The sequence below is a fragment of the Nomascus leucogenys genome, chromosome 17, assembly GCF_006542625.1.
Source record: "Nomascus leucogenys isolate Asia chromosome 17, Asia_NLE_v1, whole genome shotgun sequence".
NCBI lineage: Eukaryota > Metazoa > Chordata > Mammalia > Primates > Hylobatidae > Nomascus > Nomascus leucogenys.
The window spans coordinates 88610588-88634045 of record NC_044397.1 but is presented as its reverse complement, the minus strand read 5'-3'; the positions used below and the strand labels follow the sequence as shown (position 1 = coordinate 88634045).

Genomic DNA, 23458 nt, shown 5'->3' with positions numbered 1-23458 from the left:
ATCCACCCGCCTCGGCCTTCCAAAGTGCTGGGATCTTCCCTATCTTTTATTATCAGCCCACTTCCTTGTATGGAAGATAAAGATTTGATGTTTTTCCTTTCCCTCTCCCATATTAAATAACCTCTCCCTCCTCACTAGTAAACAGTTCCGGTTACCGGTTCCATGGGATTTAGCCTCTCAGTAGCCAGCATGTTCATCATGGCCCTCTTGCCGTCGCGGGCTCTAGCAGTCACTACTGTGTCCTTATGACAACTCTTCACCGTCGAGTAGTGGACCCTATGAGGAATACCTTCCCTTCATTTTATGAGGAAGCAGCCATTATGTGCAGGCGTGTTCCCAATAGTGGGGGAGAGGTGCTTTGTTCTTTTTTGAGATAGAGTTTTGCTCTAGTTGCCCAGGCTGGAGTGCAATGGCACGATCTCGGCTCACTATAACCTCCACCTCCCAGGTTCAAGCGATTCTCCTGCCCCAGCCTCCTGAGTAGCTGGGATTACAGCCACCATGCCTGGCTAATTTTGTATTTTTAGTAGAGACAGGGTTTCTCCATGTTGGTCAGGCTGGTCTTGAACTCCCAACCTCAGGCGATCCGCCCACCTCGGCCTCCCAAAGTGCTGGGATTACAGGCGTGAGCCACCGCGCCCAGCCTGTCCTATTTGTCCATAAGCTCCCAAGCCCCGGTCCCCCACCATGGAGGGAGCTGTTTCGTCTTAGCAACACATTTCCTGAGGAAAGGGTTGCATTCCAGCCACCTGCAGTTTCATGCTCAGAAAAATCTTGAACAGTAGTTAACTATGGCCAAGTACGTCACTTTACTTGACTCCGTGGGTTAAGATATCCCTCCTTTCCCCGGGAAATCTCCTCCCTGGGCCTGGTCAGCCACTGTGTTGTGACCTAGAGTGTCTGAAGTGCCTGTGGCCTGGAGCTCCGGGGCTGAGAGAGATCTGAGCATAGGAGTTTGGGTCCTGAAGTTCTGAGTGGCCCCTGGAAGTAGATGTGACAGTCGAGTGAGAAGAGGGCTTGGGAAATGGTGCCCTGAGAAATGCCAGCCACGGAGGCCAAGGAAAGGGTCTATACCAGAGACAGATGGGTGGAGGGGGGCTGGAGCCAATCCAGGAGGAGGGGCGATACACAGTGCCACATTCTCGAGGGGACAGATAACACCAAAAGCATCAGGAGTTAGAGAAGGGGGACCGGGGAGCCAGAGACAGGGAGCCATACCCATGGTCCATGGCCACCTCCTGGGCACCTCCACAGATCAGCTTTTTCATTAAGTGCCTGCTCTGTGCCTATCTGGGGTTGGGGACAGTGCAGTGACCGAGTTAGCCTGAGGCCCTGCCTGCATCGGCCTGACAGTCCAGTTGGAGAGACAGACTTGTCACCATGCAGTGAGGACCCAGAGCAGTCAGAGCTCAGATAGAGGAGCCCAGAGGTCTGGAGGTCAGGGAAGGCTTCCTGGAGGAGGGGACATCTGAGTTGGGATTCCCCGGTATGGAAGACAGATGAAAGGGAGTGAGTCTGGAGGGAGAGAGTTCAGGGAGGAGACGGAAAATGATTCTATGTAACCCAAGAGTAGATTCAGACCAGTGGGTAGGATGTACTTCCAGGAATAAAATTCTAACAGGAGTCTGGAAGAGGATATTAGGTTAACATTTACAAACTGAGCATTTTCTCCCTTACTCTGTCATTGCCATTCTCCCAATCCTGCCAGTTGAGTATTTTAACCCGAGTTTTGATAAGGAAACACCAAGGCTCAGCTTGCATATCCAGAAAGTGACAGACCCAGGATTTGAGTCCAGATCTGTGTGACTCCAAAGTTCTTGCTGCCATTTATTAAGGCTGACCTCGTGTTAAGCCCAGGGAGCTTTGAGAACCTTGAGAAGGTGTCTGACCCAGCCTGTGATTCAGGGAGGGCTTCCTGGAGGAAGAGACAGTCCAGCTGAGATTTAAAAGAAGAATTGGGAAAAGACAGGAAGAGAGAAATGGAGGGGGCCAGGTGCAGTGGCTCACACCTGTAATCCCAGCACTTTGGGAGGCTGAGGCGGGTGGTTCACGTGAGGTCAGGAGTTCGAGACCAGCCTGGTCAACATGGTGAAACCCTGTGTCTACCAAAATATACAAAAATTAGCCAGGTGTGGTGGTATGTGTCTGTAGTCCCAGCTACATGGGAGGCTAAGGTGAGAGAATCACTTGAACCCGGGAAGTGGAGGTTGCAGTGAGCTGAGATCGTGCCACTGCAGTCCACCTGGGACACCATGGCGAGACTCCATCTCAAAAAAAAAAAAAAAGAGAGAGAAAGAAAGAAGAGAAAGAGAGAAGAGAAAGAAAGAAAAGAAAGAAAGAAAGACCATTGTCCAAATTCCTTTAATAAAGTAGGAATACTGACATACTCATTTTATGAGTCCAATAGAATACTGATATCAAAGCCTGATAAAGTCATTACAGAAAAGGAAAATTTTAGGTTAAGATCTCTCATGAAGTTTGAGTCAGGCCAGACACGGTGGCTCATACCTGTAGTCCCAGTACTTTGGGAGGCCAAGGTGGATGGATCACTTGAGGTCAGGAGTTCGAGACCAGCCTGGCCAACATGGTGAAATCCCGTCTCTACTAAAAATACAAAAATTAGTCAGGCATGGTGGTGGGCACCTGTAATCCCAGCTACTTGGGAGGCTCAGGCAGGAGAATCACTCGAACCCGGGAGGCAGAGGTTGCAGTGAGCCAAGATCGAGCTACTGCACACCAGCCTGGGCAACAAGAGCAAGACTCTGTATCAAAAAAAAAAAAAAAAAGCACCAAAGTCTCATGAAGCAGCACTCAGAGGGTCTTCTCTCTGCCTTAGTCACACCACACTGGAGAGTGTTAACATGGCCCCTGCATTGTAAAGTGGAGATCACGCCACTGCACTCCAGCCTTGGGGACCAAGCGAGACTGCGTCTAAAAAAAAAAAAAAAAAAAAAAAACAGAACATAGAATAGTAAAAACTGCATATAAATCACCTGTAGAAATGGGGGAGTGGAGAAAGGGCAGGCCACGTGGGGGCAGAGTGCTCACCTTTCATAGTGGGGCTGGATTATGAGTAGGTAACGGTGGTGTAGATCTGAACAAACCTCCAATTGAAGAGTTCAGAAATGAGTGAGATATGCTTACTACGGGCTGTCCAGGAGATGGCGCTAGGGGAAAACAGGCTGGTGATGGCAGTAGTTGAGGGTTCCTCTGAGGAGGAGACTTTGACTTTACATTTTATAGTTTGAGTATTTTGTTTTCTTGCAATGTGTTACTTTTATTTGCGGTGGGAGTTGGGGGTGGGGCGACGGGGAATGGTAGGTTTGTTCTTTTCTTTTCTTTCTTTCTTTTTTTTTTTTTTTTTTTTTGAGACAGAGTCTTGCTCTTGTTGCCCAGGCTGGAGTGCAGTGGCGTGGTCTTTGCTCACGGCAACCTCTGCCTCCTGGGTTCAAGCGATTCTCCTGCCTCAGCCTCCTGAGTAGGTGGGATTACAGGGGCCTCCCACCACTCCCTGCTAATTTTTTGTATTTTTATTAGAGATGGGGGTTTCACCATGTTGGCCAGTCTGGTCTTGAACTCCTGACCTCATGATCTGCCTGTCTCGGCCTCCCAAAGCGCTGGGATTAAAGGCCTGAGCTACCACGCCCAGCCAGTTTGTTCTTTTCTTCTCACCAATTCCTTCTGATTACTGCGTGGAGGACAATTGCAGAGGGTGAGGCTAGGGCCGGCAGGTGGGAAGGAGGCTGGAGGCGGGACTCACTTATGTGTTAAACTTAGATCTAATGAGCATCATGCGTGTGCCTGGCCTGGCACTAGGCAGTGCTGGGGACACAGCAGTGACCGTGACAGCCCTGGGCCCCGCCCTTGTGAGGCTTACAGGACAGTGGGGAGACTGATTGCAGACAAGTAACTGGATAGCCACTATTCCTGGTTGTGATAGGCACTCAGAAGGGGATAGACAGGCTGTATTCCTCCTATTCAGGAGGTCAGGGAGGGGAACGTTGGTCAGAGCTGGGATGGATCCTGGACCAGGACAGCAGAAGGGAATCCACTGGGAGAGATGTTCAAGATGAGAATGGACCCGACACACAGCTGAGAGGCCATGGGAGAAGGGGAACAGCTGGGATGAGGCCCCGGTCTCTAGCCGGGGGACAGGTGTGGGGCCAGAAGCTGGGTTCAGGTTTGGATGTGCTGAGTGTGAGAGGTCTAGGAGACATCTGGAGCGTGTTGACCCCCACAAGTCTGGTGAGTCCTCCAGCTTACCCTGTCCCAGCCCCTCACAGCTATCCCTTCTAGAATCACAGCCCTGTGATTCATCTCCACCTGGGTCTTGTTTCCTGATCCCCACATCTGACTGCTGGCCCAAGGGAGAATGCTGTGTCGGCCCCTGCTCTGAAAGCCCTGCAAGCCCATGCCTGCGTGCACACACACACACACACACACACACACACACACCCTCTTGATTTGATTTCCTGTGGCCTGGGTATGTGCCCACTCCCATTGGCACACCCAGACCCACCTGCTGGCCCAGATCCCCATGCTTGGTCTGCACTGAGACACTTGCATTTCCACGCTGGGAACCTCACCCAGGAAGGCCAGAGGAGCCGGAACTCTCACCCCTCACCACTCTCTGGCCACCGTGCTAGGTGTCCCTGACATGAAGGAGGCAGTGACAGTTACAGGCCCAGCTCTGGGCCACCACCAGGGCTGGCGAGTGTCATTGTCAGGATGATGCTGTCCTTCCTGTGTTACAGAGGGGCCTCGGGGCAGGCTGTCATTGCCCAGGCAGCAGGTGGCGGAGCCCTGGGGGGACCCCAGGTCAGCCTGACCCTAAGACCTCAGTGTGGGAGGGGTCTCCACAGCCTGGACCCCAGGAACCCACAAGCCCAGGGCCTAAGCCAGAGTCAGCTGTAACAGTAACTGCAGCAGCTGACAGTTACAGTGACAGTGACTGCTCGGACCCTAAGCTCGAGCCTCAGGTCTTCCCTCCAGCTCCAGCAGAGCTCCCCAGGCTTTCCTGCCGCCCCACCCCTTTGAAGACGAAAAATGTGTAGTGGCTGGGCGCAGTGGCTCTCTCCTGTCATCCCAGTACTTTGGGAGGCTGAGGTGGGATGATTGCTTGAGCCCAGGAGTTCAAGACCCACTTTGGCAACATACCAAGACCCCGTCTCTACAAAAAAAAAAAAAAAAAAAAAAAAAAAAATTTAAAAACAGCCAGGCATGGTGGGGCACCTGTAGTTCTAGCTGCTCCAGAGGCTGAGGCAGGAGGATTGTTTGAGTCTAGGTGTTCGAGGTTGCAGTGAACTGTGATGGAGCCACTGCCTTCCATCCTCGACCACAGAGTGAGATCCCATCTGTTAAATAAATAAATAAGATGGAATATGGCAAGACCCTGTCTCTACCCAAAAAAATAAAATTAGCCAGGCATAGTGGCATGCACCTGTTGTCCCAGCTACTTGGGAGGCTGAGGTGGGAGGATGACTCGAGCCTGGGAGGCGGAGGTTGCAGTGAGCCGAGATTGTGCCACGGTACTCCAGCCTGGGCGACAGAACGAGATCCTGTCTCAGAAAAAGAAAAAAAAGATTGTGTGCCCTCTAGTGCATTTTCAAGTTGACAAGTAAAACTTTTCTTTATAACCTTAAGTAGTTGTGAAGGATGGAATTTCTGGTTCTGATGTGTTATGATATTGACATGTTCAAACAGCTGGTGCATCCTTCCCTTCATATTTATTGCAGTTCACATACAATAATAATGATTTGATGCCTACCAATGTCTGGTTTAAAGACATATATATAAAATATATAAAGGCCAGGCATAGTGGCTCACGACTGCAATCCCAGCACTTTGGGAGGCCAAGGCAGCCAGATCGCCTGAGCCCAGGAGTTCAAGACCAGCTTGGGCAACATACTGATAACCCCCATCTCTATTTAAAAAAAAAATACAAAAATGACTGGGCACGGTGGCTCACACCTGTAATCCCAACACTGGGAGGCGGAGGCGGGCGGATCACGAGGTCAGGAGATCGAGACCATCCTGGCTAACATGGTGAAACCCCATCTCTACTAAAAATACAAAAAAATTAGCCGGGTGTAGTAGCGGGTGCCTGTAGTCCCAGCTACTCGGGAGGCTGAGGCAGGAGAATGGTGTGAACCTGGGAGGCGGAGCTTGCAGTGAGCCGAGATCGCACCACTGCACTGCAGCCTGGGCGACAGAGTGAGACTCCGTCTCAAACAAACAAACAAACAAACAAACAAACAAATAAAAATTAGCCAGTCATACCTGTAGTCTCAGCTACTCAAGGGACTGAGGTGGGAGGATCACTTGAGCCTGGAAGGTCGAGGCTGCAGTGAGCCATGATTGCGCCACTACACTCCAGCCTGGGCGACAAAGCAAGACCCCGTCTCAAAAATAATACAAATAAAAACAAGCTCTTCTTTTTCAGTCAGAAATATCACATGGTTTCTTTTTGTTCATGTACTTTTGTATTTACAGTCCACATACCCACAGAATTCCATCTAATGATTTATATGTCGGCAACCAAAATACATACAGAAATTTACATGTTAATTTCCTGTGACCATAAGGTTCTAAATGCTAAGTTATTTTCTTCTGGATTGAGTTAATTTTGAAATTACTATTAGTGCGCAGTTACTTTAAAATGTTCATCTTTTGGATGGGCACGGTGGCTCATGGCCGTAATCCCAGCAGTTTGAGAGGCCAAGGTGGGTGGATCACGAAGTCAGACGATCGAGACCAGCCTGGCCAACGTGGTGAAACCCCTTCTCTACTAAAAATACGAAAAATTAGCCAGGTGTGGTGGCGCATGCCTGTAGTCCCAGCTACTCAGGAGGCTGAGGCAGGGGAATTGCTTGAACCTGGGAGGCAGAGGTTGCAGTGAGCCAAGACTGTGCCACTGCACTCCAGCCTGAGCAACAGAGTGAGACTCCGTCTCTAAAACAACAACAACAAAAAGTTCATCTTTTATACATTTTCATGAATAATTACTAAACCTTAAAAGTAAAAGGAGATGTTGCAAATGAGTCTGCAAAGGCACCAGACAAAGGTTCCCTCTGTGGTTTCATGTGCCCTTGGATGAATATTAATTGTTGCACGAGTGAGTCAGGGTGCAGCATCAATTCTGCATTGGTTTTAAAGACTCAAGTGCTGAGAATCTTCCTTCATAAAGAAGCAGCTAGGCAAGGATGGAGTTTTTGTTCCAGCAGCACCACTCACCTCTGGAGCTCCCACCAAGGTATGTGCCCAAAACCTTACTGTGAAGAGCTCGCAGCTCTTAGCTGCAACTTCAGGGCTGATGAAATTCTAGGATTGGCGCCATTAGACTTGCAAAAATGATTGATTTTTACAAGTGTATCTAAGTGTTCAGAGGCACTTAGCATCGACTGCCACCTTAAGCTGCCCTTTGGAGCCAGGAGCCCCCCTCTCCCCCATCTGTAGCCCCAACTTTGCACTTTGGGACAATAAGGCAAGAAAGGGGGTTGGTCTTTCTCCTGGGAAGTGGGTGGGATGACAGTGCCAGGGCAGGACAGCCAGGATGGCAGTGGCTGAAGGGTGGAACACAGGGAGCTAAGCATCTGGCAACTGGACCTTTACACCGTCCATGAACTTGGCGCTGTGGAAGGCCCTGTGGAAGCTCCTGGTGTCCCTCTTGGGGCGTGGCCCCTCAAGTCTGAGGACCTCCTTTCTGGGGCAGTGTTTCTTATTCCAAGCTGCTCGCTAGAATCGTCTGGTCTTTTAAAAGACCCCTGGGTTACCCAGGCTAGGTGACTGCATTCCCTGGGTGAGAGGGGTGGGGCTTGCAGGGGGCTCCCAGGGCGCAGCCTGACCCCTCTCTTCCCCCGCAGTGTACCACTGGGTGGAGATGCGGACCAAGATGCGCATCATGGGCTTCCGGGGCACGGTCATCAAGCCGCTGAACGAGGAGGCGGCAGCCGAGCTGGGCGCAGAGCTGCTGGGCGAAGCCACCATCTTCATCGTGGGCGGCGGCTGCCTAGTGCTGGAGTACTGGCGCCACCAGGCGCAGCAGCGCCACAAGGAGGAGGAGCAGCGTGCCGCCTGGAACGCGCTGCGGGACGAGGTGGGCCACCTGGCGCTGGCGCTGGAAGCGCTGCAGGCACAGGTGCAGGCGGCGCCGCCACAGGGCGCCCTGGAGGAACTGCGCACAGAGCTGCAAGAGGTGCGCGCCCAGCTCTGCAATCCCGGCCGGTCCGCGTCCCAGGCAGTGCCTGCGTCCAAGAAATAGGAGCTTGCTGGAACCTGAATTTGGACATGGCCTACGTACCTAACGTGGCCTTCTTCCCGCACCACCCTTGCCTGCGCTGGCCCAGTGGAAACCACCAGGATCTTGATGCAACTTGGCATTTGGTTACCTCTGCTGATGAGAGCAGCGGTTACCTGCCACTGGGACCAGCAGGTGAAGCGTTGCAACATAGCCCCCTCCATCATCCTTCACCCCCATCCCCCACTCCAAACCAGGACAACCTGCAAGGTCCCAGCCAGCAGGGCACCGTGGGCACTCTGGCAAATGAAAAATGGAACCTGGTCTTGAGCTGAATCAATGTGTCATTGTTACCCCCACCCCTGGTTTACCTGATCAGTGTTAACCTTTACTGGGACGCTCATCTGTTACACTGGAACACCCCCTTCTTTTTGTCAATCGGTACAGACCACTGTAAGGAAATGCAGTGTGTTGCAGTGGCCTTTTCTCCCCCTCACCTTCTAAGGTCAGCTCTAGCTGAGCATCAGTGCTCTCTTAAGGAGAAAAAAAAAGGTGCGGCCGGTAGCCATGGCTCACGCCTGTCATCCTAGCACCTTGGGAGGCCGAGGCGGGCGGATCACTTGAGGTCAGGAGTTCCAGACCAGCCTGGCCAACATGGTGAAACCCCATCTCTACTAAAAATACAAAAATTAGCCAGGTGTGGTGGGGTGCGCCTGTAATCCCAGCTACTCAGGAGGCTGAGGCAGGAGAATTGCTTGAACCCATGAGGTGGAGGTTGCAGTGAGCCAAGATGGCATCATTGCACTCTAGCCTGGGCGACAGAGCAAGACACTGTCTTAAAACCAAAAGTTAACCGGGCATGGTGGTGGGTACCTGTAATCCTAGCTACTTGGGAGGCTGAGGCAGGAGAATTGCTTGAACTTGGGAGGTGGAGGCCGAGATTGTACCACTGTATTCCAGCTGGGTGACAGAGCAAGACTGTGTCTCAAAAAAAAAAAAAATTCCTGGCTGGGCACGGTGGCTCACACCTGCAATCCCAGCACTTTGGAAGGTCAAGGTGGGCGGGTCACTTGAGGTCGGGAGCTAGAGACCAGCCTGACCAATATGATGAAACCCCGTCTCTACTAAAAATACAAAAATTAGCTGGGCATGGTGGCATGGACCTGTAATCCCAGCTACTTGGGAGGCGGAGACAGGAGAATTGCTTGAACCCGGGAGGCAGAGGTGGCAGTGAGCCGAGATTGCACAATTGCATGCCAGCCTGGGCAACGAGCAAGACTCCATCTTAAAAAAACCCACAAAAGGTCCTGGCCTGCAGTCAATCCATGGAATCATTGTACCTTCCCTTGAGACCCGAAGTGGACTATTCCAACAGAACCACCTCATCCTTGAGTCCATGGCACAACGCACTGGAATGGCGCTACAGGATCTTTTCTGTGAATGTCCTCCAACCCCCTTTCCATGGTGGGAAATTTGATCCTAACTAGGGCTAATCTAGCCTGTCCTTCAGCCTCAGCCCCCTATTTTCCTGTTCTCAGAGTTCCTGGAGCTTATACTGTGTGGCATGTCCTTTCTTGCCTTCCCCACCTTGCTCAGTAGCATTTCTCGGGGCCCCAGTCGAATCCAAGCCCATGGATTCAATTGTCAAATCCTTCATCTTCCATCCGCATCTCCTAATCTGTGTGCTCTTGCTTTCTTTCCTCGGAGCTCTGGACTGACCCTACAGCCCGTCTTCATGTAGCAGTACCCTCCTGCCTCCATAGCCCCCGGTCCCATCCCCATCCTACCAATTAGGCCACCAGTTGGCCTTAACTCCTTGATTAATTTCCTCAGGCTGTCATAACAGATCAGCACTGGATGGTGAACTTGATGGCTTAAGTCCAACAGGAATTTAATTCACACAGTTCTGGAGTCCAGAAGTCTGAAACCAAGGTGCTGACAGGGACACGCTCCCTCTTCCAGCTCCTGGTGATTCCAGGCCTTCCTTGGCTCTGCCTACAGCTTCACATGGCCTTTTCCCTCTTCTATTTTGTCTGTTACAAGAACACCTGTCATTGCATTTAGGGCCCATCTTAAGTTCAGGATGATCCCACCTCAAGACCCTTAATTACATCTAAAAAAACACTTTTTCCAAATAAGCTGTCATAAGCGCAGGTCCTGGGGGTTAGTATGTGGACATGTCTGTTGGGGGCCCACCATTCAAGCCATTCAGCTCACTTTATTCCTCCTCACCCCAAGAGTATGCTGGCGTCCAGGTGCAGTGGCTCACACCTGTAATCTCAGCACTTTGGGAGACCAACGCAGGGGGGATCTCTTTGAGCCCAGGAGCTGAAGACCAGCCTGGGCAACATAGTGAGACCCCATCTCTACAAAAATAAAAAATTAGCCAGGTGTGGTGGTTCATGCCTGTAGTCCCAGCTACTTGGGAGGCTGAGGCAGGAGGATCACCTGAGCCCTGGAGGTCGAGGGTGCAGCGAGCCGTGATTGCGCCACTACACTCCAGCCTGGATGACAGAGTGAGACCGTTTCTCAGGAAAAAAGTACCCTGGGACTCCTGCCAACCCCGCGGGCCATTTGGCCTTCCTGCTGGCTGAGAGGAACAGTCTAGGAACCACCCTTTTCTACTGGGTTTCTCTTTCAGGATCTGCCACTGAAGCGGGAGGTTGGAGGGGGGGGGCCGGTGACCACTAGCCTGCAGTCTGTCCTTCTGACTGTAGCTGTCTCCTCATTAGAGGAGCTGCAAGGTGATGAAGGCATCCTGAGGCTGTATCTGAGAACCATCACGTGGATCTCCACAATGGGTACAGAGCTTATTAAAATCAGGAGGGAAAGTGGGAGGGTTCTGATGGGGAGAGGCCCAAGAGTCACCCTACGAGGTGGGGAAACTAAGGCCAAGGGTAAGCAAAGGGACTTGCCAGAGATGCCACAGCCAGTGAGGGGCTGACTGCCCAGGGTGGTGAAGTAGTAGGGGCAGAGTGAGGGTCTTGGATTACCCCAGCTGCAGAGTGAGGAGGGAGAGGCGATGGCTGAGCAGAGGCTGGGAGGGTGGCGATCTCTACACAGAGGCCCAGACCATCCCAGAGGTGGCATTGACAGTGGGAGACCCTCTCTATCCCCTCTCAGAACAGCCCCGGACCACACCTGAGATCATAGCATTGTGTAAACGGGGCGACCATTCCACCTGGGCCCGCTTTTGGGAAGCTGCAGGTGAGAGTGGGAGGGCCGGGCTTTCCCCGACTTCCATCCTCACCTCCCTTCTCTAAAAAGGTAAAAATGGCCTGGACCAAGATCTGCCCAGATAGAAAGCCAAGAAACAGTTTCTGAAACCTTTTCTTTTCTTCTTTTCTCTTCTTTTCTTTCGGAGACAGAGTCTAGCTCTGTCACCCAGACTGGAGTGCAGTGGTGCAATCTCGGCTCACTGCAACTTCCACCTCCCAGGCTCAACCAGTGCTCTTGCCTCAGCTTCCAAAGTAGCTGGGATTACATGCGCCCACCACCCACGCCTGGCTACTTTTTGTATTTTAGTGGAGACGGGGTTTCTCCAGGTTGCCCAGGCTGGTCTTGAACTCCTGACCTCAGGTAATCCACCCGCCTCGGCCTCCCAAATTGCTGGGATTACAGGCCTGAGCCACTGTGCCTGGCCTGAAACGGCATTTCAGTTCCTTCTGGAAGTGGGGGAGAAGCTGGAGCAGAGGGAACTGACCGAGTGGGTCCTGAGTGGGGCTGTGTTTAAAACTGGGAGTGACCCAGGCCAGGTGTAGTGGCTCACGCCTGTCATCCCAGCACTTTGAGAAGCCAGGGTGGACTGATCACATGATGTTAGGAGATCGAGACCAGCCTGGCCAACATGGCAAAGCCCTGTCTCTACTAAAAATACAAAAATTAGCCGGGGCGTGGTGGCACATTCCTGAATCCCAGCTACTCGGGAGGCTGAGGCACGAGAATTGCTTGAACCCAGGAGGCGGAGGTTGCAGTAAGCTGAGATCCCGCCACTGCACTTCAGCCTGGGTGACAGAGTGAGACTCTGTCTCACAAAAACAAACAAACAAACAAAAAAACCGGTGGGAATGTGAAGACAGGCAGGAGCTCCAATTCCTGACCCCAGCGCTGTCCTGACCCGTATGGAGTGCTGCTCTCACATCTCAGAGACTTCGCACTCAGCCCTGCCCTGCCCTGACAGGCAGCCAGTCCTCGTGGGCAGCAGGGCCATCTACTTCCCCCACTGCGGTGTCAGGGGTGGCCAGGGTGTGTGGAAATGGAAAGAACGTCCTCTCAAAATGCAAGAGGCCAGAGGATGGTTCACTGCTCGTGTGTTCTACTAGCTAAAATTCTGTGTACCTTGCAATTTGGGGAGAGGGGTTAGAATAAATTTGTAAATGAAACTGATTGTCTTCAAGTTGATGCATTCTTTTTTCATATTTAAAAAGTTCTTGGGGCTGGGCACAGTGGCTCACACCTGTAATCCCAGCACTTTGGGAGGCCAGGGCGGGTGGATCACCTGAGGTCAGGAGTTCAAGACCAACCTGACCAACATGGTGAAACCTCGTCTCTACTAAAAATACAAAAATTAGCTGGGCATGGTGGCGCGCACCTGTAATCCCACCTACTCAGGAGGCTGAGGCAGGAGAATCTCTTGAACCCAGGAGGCGGAGGTTGCAGTGAGCCGAGATCATGCCATTGTACTCCAGCCTGGGCGACAGAGCGAGACTTCGTCTCTAAATAAATAAATAAATAAATAAGGTCCATGTCAACCTTAGGAAAAATATCCTTTATTTATTCTTTCACTCAAAAAACTCACTGAGGTGGTCCCGCACCGGGACATGGACCCAGTGTCCTTGGTAGGACGTCTCCTGCAAAAAAAAAAAAAACTCACAGTGACCCACTCTGCCCCACCCTATACTGGGGTCACAGCGGTGACAGAGACGGCCCCAGCCCTGCCCTCACCGGGTCTTACACACGCTCACACGTACATTTCTTTTCCAGTGTTCCCTGCCCCACCCCATAGTTGTTTAGGAAGCAGGAGCTGGGCTGAATCCCGAATCCTCCCTCTGGAGTGACTCAGGACTATAAACCCATTCATCCCAGCTCACAAAACCCTGGGAGGTGCCCTGAGGGCTGTGCCCCTCTCATCTCCTGGCAGGCCATGCTGTCTCCCTTGGTTTCTCTGTAGGGCAGGCCGTTTCTTGGAGGGAGGCAAAATGGCTGAGAGCCACCCCAGGAGAAAATGGGCTTTACATAAGCCCCAACCTGATCTATTGGCCCACGGAGCCGCTCCTGGGCCGGTCGCTGTGTTGCTGAGTGGCAGGCTTGGGTCCCCCAGTGGCAATGGCTTGTAGCTGGAGTCGGTGTGGACAGAGAGAGGAGAAGGATGGCAACTCTGAGTGTACTGAGGATCAACTGCACCAGGCTCTGTTCTAGTAGCTGGGAACCAGTTGGGAGCAAGCAGAGGCCCTCACTGGAGCCGATATTCTAGTGCCAGAGACCGGCATTAAAGAAGGAAAGAGTGGCTGGGCGCGGTGGCTCACACCTGTAATCCCAGCACTTCCGGAGGCCTAGGCGGGCCGATCCCCTGAGGTCGGGAGTTCGAGACCAGCCTGACCAACATGGAGAAACCCCGTCTCTGCTAAAAATACAAAATTAGCAGGGCATGGTGGTGCATGCCTGTAATCCCAGCCATTCAGGAGGCTGAGGCAGGAGAATCGCTTGAACCCGGCAGGCGGAGGTTGCAGTGAGCCAATATTGCACCATTGCACTCCAGCCTGGGCAACAAGAACGAGACTCCGTCTCAAAGAAAAAGGAAAGAGCTAATCCAGCATGGGGTGATGAGGACTGAGAGGAATGGAGGCAGGCGAGGAGTTCCAGACTTATGGGCACCGCAGATCTAGACAGGTGGGTAGGGAGGAGGCAGCGCTTCAGATGGAGATAGAAAGAGGGCTGTGAATATCTGTGAAAGTCCTAGGACAGATGTGGCATTGGCCTGTTCCTGGAACAGCAAGAGGTTCTGGCTGTCAGAATAGAGCAGGGGCTCGCTGACCAAGGCCTTTGGGCCAGATCAAAGGGACCCTTGCTACCTGTCTTTGTAAATAAAGACTTATTGGAACCCAGGCACTCATTCGTTTACGTATTTTCCACAGTTGCTTTTGCAGTACAGTGACAGAGCTGAGTATTTGCACAGAGATCCTAGGGCTCTTGTACTCTGTGGCCCTTTACAGAAAAACTTTACCATCCCCTGGAATAGAGTAAGCGAGGGGAGAAGTTGGGTGAGGGGGCCAGGTAAGCAAAGGCTGCCCCTTGCCTTGATTGGCACAACTGTGGAGGTCATCCCAGCTCTGGAGCCCCCACAGGATCGCTCAGGCCTCTGCTTCTTCCACCACATCTGGCTTCAGCTTCCCCCTCTGCAGAGTCCTCCCTCCCTCCCTCCTTCCCCACAGGAAATATCCCCAGTGCTCAGCAGTAACCCCCACTGCGCGCAGATCTCAGAACCTCCACTTCAATCTACAGCCACGTGCCACAATAAGAAGCAGAGTTTTAGGCCAGGCGCGGTGGCTCATGCCTGTAATCTCAGTACTTTGGAAGACCAAGGTGAGAGGATCACTTGAAGTCAGGAGTTCGAGACCAGCCTGGCCAACATGGTGAAACCCCATCTCTAATAAGAATACAAAAATCAGCCGAGTGTGGTGGTGCACGTCTGTAATCCCAGCTACTTGAGAGGCTGACATAGGAGAATTGCATGAGCCCAGGAGGTGGACGTTGCAGTGAGCCAAGATTGCACCACTGCACTCCAGCCTAGGTGCCAGAGCGAGACTTGGTCTCAAAACAAAAAACAAAACAAAACAAAAAATTAGCCGGGCATGGTGGCACACACCTGTCGTCCCAGCTACTTGGGGGGCTAAGGCAGGAGGATTGCTTGAACCTGGGTGGTTGAGGCTGCAGTGAACTGAGATCACGCCACAGGACTCCAACCTGGGGGACAAAGTGAGACCCTGTCTCAAAAAAAAAAAAAAAAAAAAGAAAAAAGAAGCAGAGTTTATATAATCCATCGTGTGCATATTTATACAATAATTTATAATTCTATGTATTTTAAAAGCATATAATTCATATATTATGTGATACAATACACAGTGGAATATAAAATATATATTTTATGTCATGTGTAACATAACATCATATATGTAGTGTATATGCCTATGTACATATCATTGGAATGAAAGTTTCATTAAATAATTATCCTTAATATTTGCAGTCCAGTTTAATATTTCCTATTTTATTGTATTCCATTTCATGAAGAATAACTACAGATATATATGCATTCTATATACTTAATATATATTATAAACATATGAAACCCATTATGTGTGTTCTATAACACATTGGATATGTTAATATCATACATTATATATAATACGTCCTGTTAGAACAAGTTTCTCTGAATAATAATTGTTCTTATGTGTGATGGGCAACTTTGTTACTTTTTATTCTCCTTTATTTTGTTTCTTAAAGAAAAGCGTGGCCTGTCACACCTGTAATCCCAGCACTGAGGAAGGCTGAAGTGGGAGGATTGCTTAATCTCAGGAGTTCAAGACCAGCCTGGGCAACATGGTGAAACCCCATCTCTACTAAAAATACAAAAAATTAGCCGGGCGTGGTGGCACACACCAGTAGTCCCAGCTACTTGGGAGGCTGAGGCAGAAGAATTACTTGAACCCGGGAGGCAGAGGTTGCAGTAAGCCAAGATCGCACCACTGCACTCCAGCCTGGGCAACGGAGCGAGACTCCGTCTCAAAAAAAAAAAAAAGAAAGAAAGAAAAGCATGTACATATGATGTATGTATTATACAAACCTGTATAATGTGGGCTGCCTTGGGCCAGCATGAAGACTAACTTTTACTCTGGGAAGAGACTTTTAAGCTGGGATTACAGGTGTGAGCCACTGTGCTCAGCCTCTGGTTGTTTTTTTTTTTTTTTCCATTTGTTTGTTTCATTTTGGACAGGGTCTTGCTCTGTCACCCAGGCTGGAGTGTGGTGATGCAATCATGGCTCACTGCAGCCTCAGCCTCCCAGGCTCAAGTAATCCTCCCATGTCAGCCTCCAGAGTAGCTGGGAATATAGGTGTGCCACCACTACACTCAGCTAATTTCTTAATTTTTTGTAGAGATGGGGGTCTCTTTATGTTGCCCAGGCTGGTCATGAACTCCTGGGCTCATGCCATCCACTCGCCTCATCTCCCAAACTGCTAGGATTACAGGTGTGAGCCACCACATCCAGCCCCTTTTTTCTCTGTTTCGAAGTAGACGCCCATCCTGCCTTGTCTTGATTTCCTTTTTTTTTGTTTTTTTTGAGATGGTGTCTCGCTCTGTCGCCCAGGCTAGAGTGCAGTGGCGCCATCTCGGCTCACTACAACCTCCGCCTCCTGGATTCAAGTGATTCTCCTGCCTCAGCCTCCTGAGTAGCTGGAATTCCAGGCGCCTGCCACCATGCCTGGCTAATTTTTGTTTTTTGTTTTTGTTTTTTTGAGATGGAATTTTCCTCTTGTTTCCCAGGCTGGAGTGCAATGACACGATCTTGGCTCACCACAACCTCCAGCTCCTGGGTTCAAGCGATTCTCCTGCCTCAGCCTCCCGAGTAGCTGGGATTACAGGCATGGGCCACCATGCCTGGTTAATTTCCTATTTATTTATTTATTTATTTATTTATTTATTTTGAGACGGAATTTTGCTCTTGTTGCCCGGGCTGAGTGCAATGGCTCACTGCAAACTCCAGCTCCCAGGTTCAAGCTATTCTCCTGCCTCAGCCTCCCGAGTAGCTGGGATCACAGGTGTGCACCACCACGCCTGGCTAATTTTGTATTTTTGGTAGAGACAGGGTTTCTCCATATCGATCAGGCTGGTCCCGAACTCCCGACCTCAGGTGATCCGCCCGCCTTGGCCTCCCAAAGTGCTGGGATTACAGGCGTGAGCCACTGCGCCCAGCTGAATTTTGTATTTTTAGTAGAGACGGGGTTTCATCGTGTTGGCCAGGCTGGTCTTGAACTCCCGACATCAGGTGATCTGCCTGCCTTGCCCTCCCAAAGTGCTGGGATTACAGGTGTGAGCCACCGCGCCTGGCCCCCATCATCCCTTTTTATGGCTGAATAATAGTCCATTGTGAGGCTAGACCACAATTTGTTTATTCATACATCTGTTGAACGTTGGGTTGTTTCCTCCGCGTCGTGGCTGTGAATAGGGCTGCTATGAACGTGCATGTAGCTTGCAGTCTTTTTAGGCTTAGATCATTTGTCTCAAGAGCAGTGAAGCATCATGGGAAGGGCATGGGCTCTGATCCCAAAATGCCTGGAGTCAATCCCTAGCTGTGCCTCATACCAATTGGATGAGCTTGGGCAAGTCACTGGGTATCTTGTGCTTGATAACAGAACTTCATTTGTAAGTTTATTATGAAAGTGAATCAATTAATACATGCAAAACACTTAGGAAGTTGCTTAGCACAGAGTAAACAGTTGCAAAATGACTCTGCATTGCCAGCAACAGGAACCTTCCTGGGCTAACTGAAGCAGAAAAAGAACTTACTGGAAGGGTATCAGGTAGCTCACTGGAGGCTAAGAAAACCAGCAGGAACCTTGAGAGGTTTATAGTTAGAGATGCCGATGCTGTAACAGAGACCCAATATGTGTAATGATATTGAGTGAATGGAGTTTAGTTCTTGCTCCTAAAATAGCAACGTCAGCCAGTTGCAGTGCTCACGCCTGTAATCCCAGCAGTTTGGGAGGCTGAGGCAGGAGGATTGCTTGCACTCAGGAGTTGGAGCAACAGCCTGGGCAACATAGCAAGACTCCTCCTCTACAAATAAAAATAAATTATAAAAATTAAAATACAGCTGGGCGCAGCGGCTCACGCCTGTAATCCCAGTACTTTGGGAGGCCAAGGCAGGCAGATCACTTGAGGTCAGGAGTTCGAGACTAGCCTGACCAACATGGTGAAACTCCATCTCTACTAAAAATACAAAAATTAGGCGTGGTGGCATGTGCCTGTAATCCCAGGTACTCCGGGGGCTGAGGCAGGAGAATCACTTAAACCCAGGAGTTGGAGGCTGCAGTGAGCCAAGATCGCGTCACTGCACTCCAGCCTGGGCAACAGAGCGAGACTCCGTCTCAAAAAAAAAAAAATTAAAATTAAAAATAAAAATAGGCCAGTCGTGGTGGCTCATGCCTGTAATCCCAGCACTTAGGGAGGCCAAAGCTGGAGGATCGTGTGAGCCCAGGAGTTTGAGACCAGCCCCTGGGCAATATACAGAGACGCTATCTCTACAAAAATACAAAAGTTAGTCAGGCGTGGTGGCATGCTCCTTTAGTCCCAGCTACTAGGGAGGCTGAGGTGGGAGGGTTGCTTGAGCCGGAGAGTTGCAGGTTGCAGTGAGCCAAGATCATGCCACTGCACTCCAGCCTGGGCGACAGAGTGAGACTCTGTCTCAAAAGTAAATAAATAAATAAACAAACAAAATAAGACAAAACAGTGAAGTCATGGGCCGAGCACGGTAGCTCACACCTGTAATCCCAGCACTTTGAGAAACCAAGGTGGGCGGATTGCGAGGTCAGGAGATCGAGACCATCCTGGCCAGCATGGTGAAACCTGTCTCTACTAAAAATACTAAAATTAACCGGGCATGGTGGCAGGCGCCTATAGTCCCAGCTACTCGGGAGGCTGGGGCAGCAGAATCGCTTGAACCAGGGAGTTGGAGGTTGCAGTGAGCCAGGATCGCACCACTGCCCTCCAGCCTCCTGGCGACAGAGCAAGACTACGTCTCAAATAAAAAAAATAAAAAAATAAAAAAATAAAAAAAAACAAAACAGTGATGTAATGCACCACATAATGAGGTTGCTGTCGACAACAAACCACATATACAACAGTGGTCTCGTAAAATGATACCACCGTATTTTTACTGTACTTTTCTAAGTTTAGATGTGTCTAGACACGCAAATACTTAACCATTGTGTTATAACTCCCTGCAATTTTCAGTAGTCACATGCTGTTTAGGTTTATGGCCTAGGAGCAGAAAGCTCTGCCACTAGCTTAGGTGTGTAGCAGGCCACACTATCTAGGTTTGTGGAAGCCCACTCTGTGATGTTTGCACAATGACGAAATCACCAAACAATGCATTTCTCAGAATGTGTCCCTGTCATTAAGCAATGCACGGCTGTATTAGCTGGGAACAGGGTGGCAGGGCAGCCCTCCTCCTCCACACAGTCATTCAGGGACTCAGACTGTGGCAGCTCTGCCATCTTCAGTGTGTTTATTTCAAGGTCACCCTGGGGATTGTCTTCATGAGGACCACAGCATGGCTCATATGGACCAGAGCTGGAAGTAGCCCGCTTCACTTGGCTGGCTTATTTTTCCTAGAACTCGGCGCCCTGACCACACCTAACTGCACCTAACTATAGTCCCTGGCTGGGCAGCCACTTCCCAGCAAGGAGCCTGTCTGTTGGGTTGCAGCGAGCATGAAGCACTCAGGGACTCCAAGGTCAAAGGGCTGTCAGCACCATGGGTACCATCCCCCACCACTGCCCTGGACCTACCCCACACCCTAACATGGATCCTAGGGGTCTCTTCGTATCCTTGAAGCCTTCCCCAAGATTTCAGGTTCAGGCCGGATATGGTGGCTCACATCTGTAATATCAGCACTTTGGGAGGCCGAGGTGGGAGGATCACTTGAGGCCAGGAGTTCGAGACCAGCCTTACCAACATAGTGAAACCCAGTCTCTACTAAAAATGCAAAAAAAAAAAAAAAAAAAAAAAAGTAGCTGACATGGTGGCACACGCCATTGATCCAAGCTACTTGGGAGGCTAAGGCACCAGAATGGCTTGAATCTGGGAGGCAGAGGCTGCATCGAGCTGAGATCATACCACTGCACTCCAGCCTGGGGGACAGACAGAGACTCTGTCTCAAAAAAAATAAATAAATAAAGGCTGGGCGTGGTGGCTCATGCTTGTAATCCTAGCACTTTGGGAGGCCAAGGCAGGCGGATCACTTGAGGTCGGGAGTTCGAGATCAGCCTGGCCAAGATGGTGAAAACCCGTCTCTAGTAAAAATACAAAAACTAGTTGGAAATCACTTGAACCTGGGAGGTGGAGGTTGCAGTGAGCTGAGATGGTGTCACTGCACTACAGCCTGGGCAACAGAGCAAGACCCCGTCTCAATAAAAAAAACCCATATATACATAAATAAAAATGAACAGTAAAAAAATAAAAATAAAAAACACTTGTAAAAATTGGGAGGGGAGAGGGAAGGAGATAGAATATGTGATGAATTCCATATAGTTCATGGAGTTGAGGGGGAGTGCAGTGAAAAATCAAGTTACAATTTTTTTTTTTTTTTTTTTTTGAGATGGAGTCTCGCTCTGTCTCCCAGGCTGGAGTGCAGTGGCATGATCTTGGCTCACTGCAGCCTCCGCCTCCCGGTTTCAAGCGATTCTCCCGCTTCAACCTCCAGAGTAGCTGGTATTAGAGGCACACGCCATCACGCCCGGCTAATTTTTGTATTTTTAGTAGAGACGGGGTTTCACCATCTTGGCCAGGCTGGTCTCAAACTCCTGACCTCAACTGAGCCACTCGCCTCGGCCTCTCAAAGTGCTGGGATTACAGGCGTGAGCCACCGCGCCCAGCAAGGTATGAATTCTTGATGGAATTAAGAGTTAGCCTCAAGGCCGGGCACCGTGGCTCACACCTGTAGTCCCAGCACTTTGGGAGGCTTTGGCAGGAGGATCGCTTGAGCCCAGGAGTTCGAGACCAGCCTGGGCAACGCAAGGAGACCCCGTTTCTACAAAACATTTAAAAATTAGCCAGGCATGATGGCGCGCGCACGTTGTCCTAGCTACTGTGGAGGCTGAGGCGGGAGGAGGATCGCTTGAGCCCCGGAATTTGAGGCTTCAGTAAGCCATGATCTCGGCACTGCACTCCAGCCTGGACGATAGAGCGAAACCCTGGCTCAAAAAAAGAAAAAGAAAAAAAAAAAGAGCATCAGCATCTTCTGTGTTTATAACGATGCCAAAGCTGACACTCCACCTTCACATGAGTAAGTCATTAGTTAAGGAAGTTTTCCCTAGAGGATTCAGGGTGTGAGGCCTGCGCTTGTCTTCGTTAAGGCGCCCCCTCCAGCATGCGTCTGACTGTGGTGACTACATCCCCATTGCTACAACGGGGACATCGAAGCACAGAGGGTCGGGGCTTGCAGGAGGCTGCCCTGCAAAAGATCCCTGACTCCTGTCTTTCCCTGCAGTGTACCACTGGCTGGAGATGCGGACCAAAATGCGCATCATGGGTTTCAATGCCGCTGCCATTAAGCCGCTGAACGAGGGGGCAGCCGCCGAGCTGGGCGCGGAGCTGCTGGGCGAGAGCATCATCTTCATCACCGCCTGCAGCTGCCTGATGCTGGAGTACTGGCGCCACCAGTTGCAGCAGCGCCGCAAGGAAAAGGAGCGACGCGTTGCCAGGGAGGCGCTGCGGGGCGAGGTGGGCCACTTGGGGTTGGCGCTCGAGGAATTGCAGGCGCAGGTGCAGGCGACATCGACGCAGCTCGCCCTGGAGGAGCTGCGCGCTCAGCTGCAAGAGGTGCGAGCCCACCTCTGCCTCCGAGACCCGCCGCCTGCACCCCCAGTTGCGCCGGCGTCGGAGAAATAGGTCTCGGGGCCCTGGTCTTGGAGGTGACTGCTGCCTGGACTGCGAAGTCTCTGTCTTAGCCTGTTCTCCGCACTGTCCCATCCTGGACCGGCCCAGCTGACACCACCCAGTCCTTCGAGGGCGCTGGAGAGATCCTGGGCTGGAGCTGATCCAACCTCCCTACTAACCTGCCCAGTGGTACCTTCCACTGGGACTCCCCGCCTCCTGCAGGTGGAACGTTCCAAGAAGGACCCCGCCCTCTCCCACCCCGCCCCTGCCAGCGCATTGGTTGAGCACTTTGGAAAGACAGCGTCTTTTATCAGACCTCACCTCCCTACTGCTAGGTAGGCCAGCAGGACGTCCACTTCTTTTGGCAAAACAAAATTGGATTCTGCACCTGGATTTAGCCACCTCTCATTCTGTCACCCGCACCCTCACTCACCTGAGTGGACCCTTCCTCTAGGATGCTCATCCTTTGCACCGAACACCCCCTACCTCCTCCTCATTGGTACAGACCATCGTAAAGATGCACAAAGTTCCTACGGACTTCCCGACCCGCCCCCTTCCATCTACCTCAGTCTTAGGGGGAAAGGTGGGGGTGAATCCTGGACTGCGTTAGCTCCAGTGAGTCACCACCCTGTGGCTCCTGACCTTAATCCATCTTAGTACCTGCCATTGGCATCCTCCCCTCCCTGAGTGGATCGATCCAACAGAACTCCCCTCTTCTTCCGCCTATGGCGCACCCCACTGGCATGGCTATGCTGGGTCTTCCAGGGCAACGCCTCCCAGCCCGTCATTCTGTGGTCTATTCCAGCAGGATGTGGCCTTTTGGGAGGAAAAACCGGTCTTGACCAGGGCTAGTCCATTCTGGCTTTCGGTCTCAGTCACTTGGTCACCAGTCCCCAGTCCTGGACCTACTGCTACTGTCCTTTTATCCGGTCCTGCCTCGCTGTCCTCTTCAGTCGCCTTTGCTAGGGACCGGCCTGTCCCTTTACTACCAAAGTCATTGTCAGTTCGCCCAACTTCCCTCCAAATCTGCCCCTCACAGTACTCAGGGATCGTCCTTCCTTCCTGCCTTTGGACTGGCCCAGGTCCTCCTCCGCCCTCCTTCACGCAAAAGCCTCCTCCAGGGGGACTACCTGTCCGTCAGCCCAGAGGTCCCCCTGTCCAAGCGGGGTATTCCACCAGGCCATATGACCTACCCACCCGACAACTGAAGGGGGCGTGGATGAGCTCTGTGACTCCAAATGCTACTTTTTAAATAGACCGTCAGCGTTTTATAATTAAAGGAGTTCTGGGGTAAAGATCTTAAGAACGTGTCTGAGAACCATGATGTGTGTCTGCAAAATGTCATTGTAATTAGGAAAGAAGGCCGGACACAGTGGCTCACGCCTGTAATTCCAGCACTTTAGGAGGCCAAAGCAGGAGGACTGCTCGAGGCCAGGAGTTAGAGACCAGCCTGGGCAACATAGCAAGATCGCATCTCTACGAAAAATGAAAATATTAGCTGGGCGTCATAGCAAATGCCTGTAGTCCCAGCTACTTTGGAGGCTGAGGCAGGAGGATCCCTTGAGCTC

The 23458-nt window shown here is 51.2% G+C and overlaps 1 protein-coding gene across 3 annotated transcripts in view; it reads left to right on the top strand.

The window, feature by feature from the left end:
• OPA3 (outer mitochondrial membrane lipid metabolism regulator OPA3) overlaps positions 1 to 23193 on the top strand; it is a 49833-nt gene extending 26640 nt beyond the window's left edge. The window contains exons 1-2 of one of the 3 annotated variants that reach the window (XM_030796615.1): positions 6964 to 7252; positions 7863 to 8633. In XM_030796615.1, coding sequence (XP_030652475.1) covers positions 7081 to 7252; positions 7863 to 8260 — 570 coding nt within the window. In that variant the 5' untranslated portion in view covers positions 6964 to 7080 and the 3' untranslated portion in view covers positions 8261 to 8633. Of the gene's footprint in view, positions 1 to 6963; positions 7253 to 7862; positions 12623 to 21501 lie in introns of those variants that run through there. The other 2 variants (XM_003277587.4, XM_003277586.4) reach the window with 2 other exon arrangements.
• The last annotated feature ends 265 nt before the right edge of the window (positions 23194 to 23458 follow it).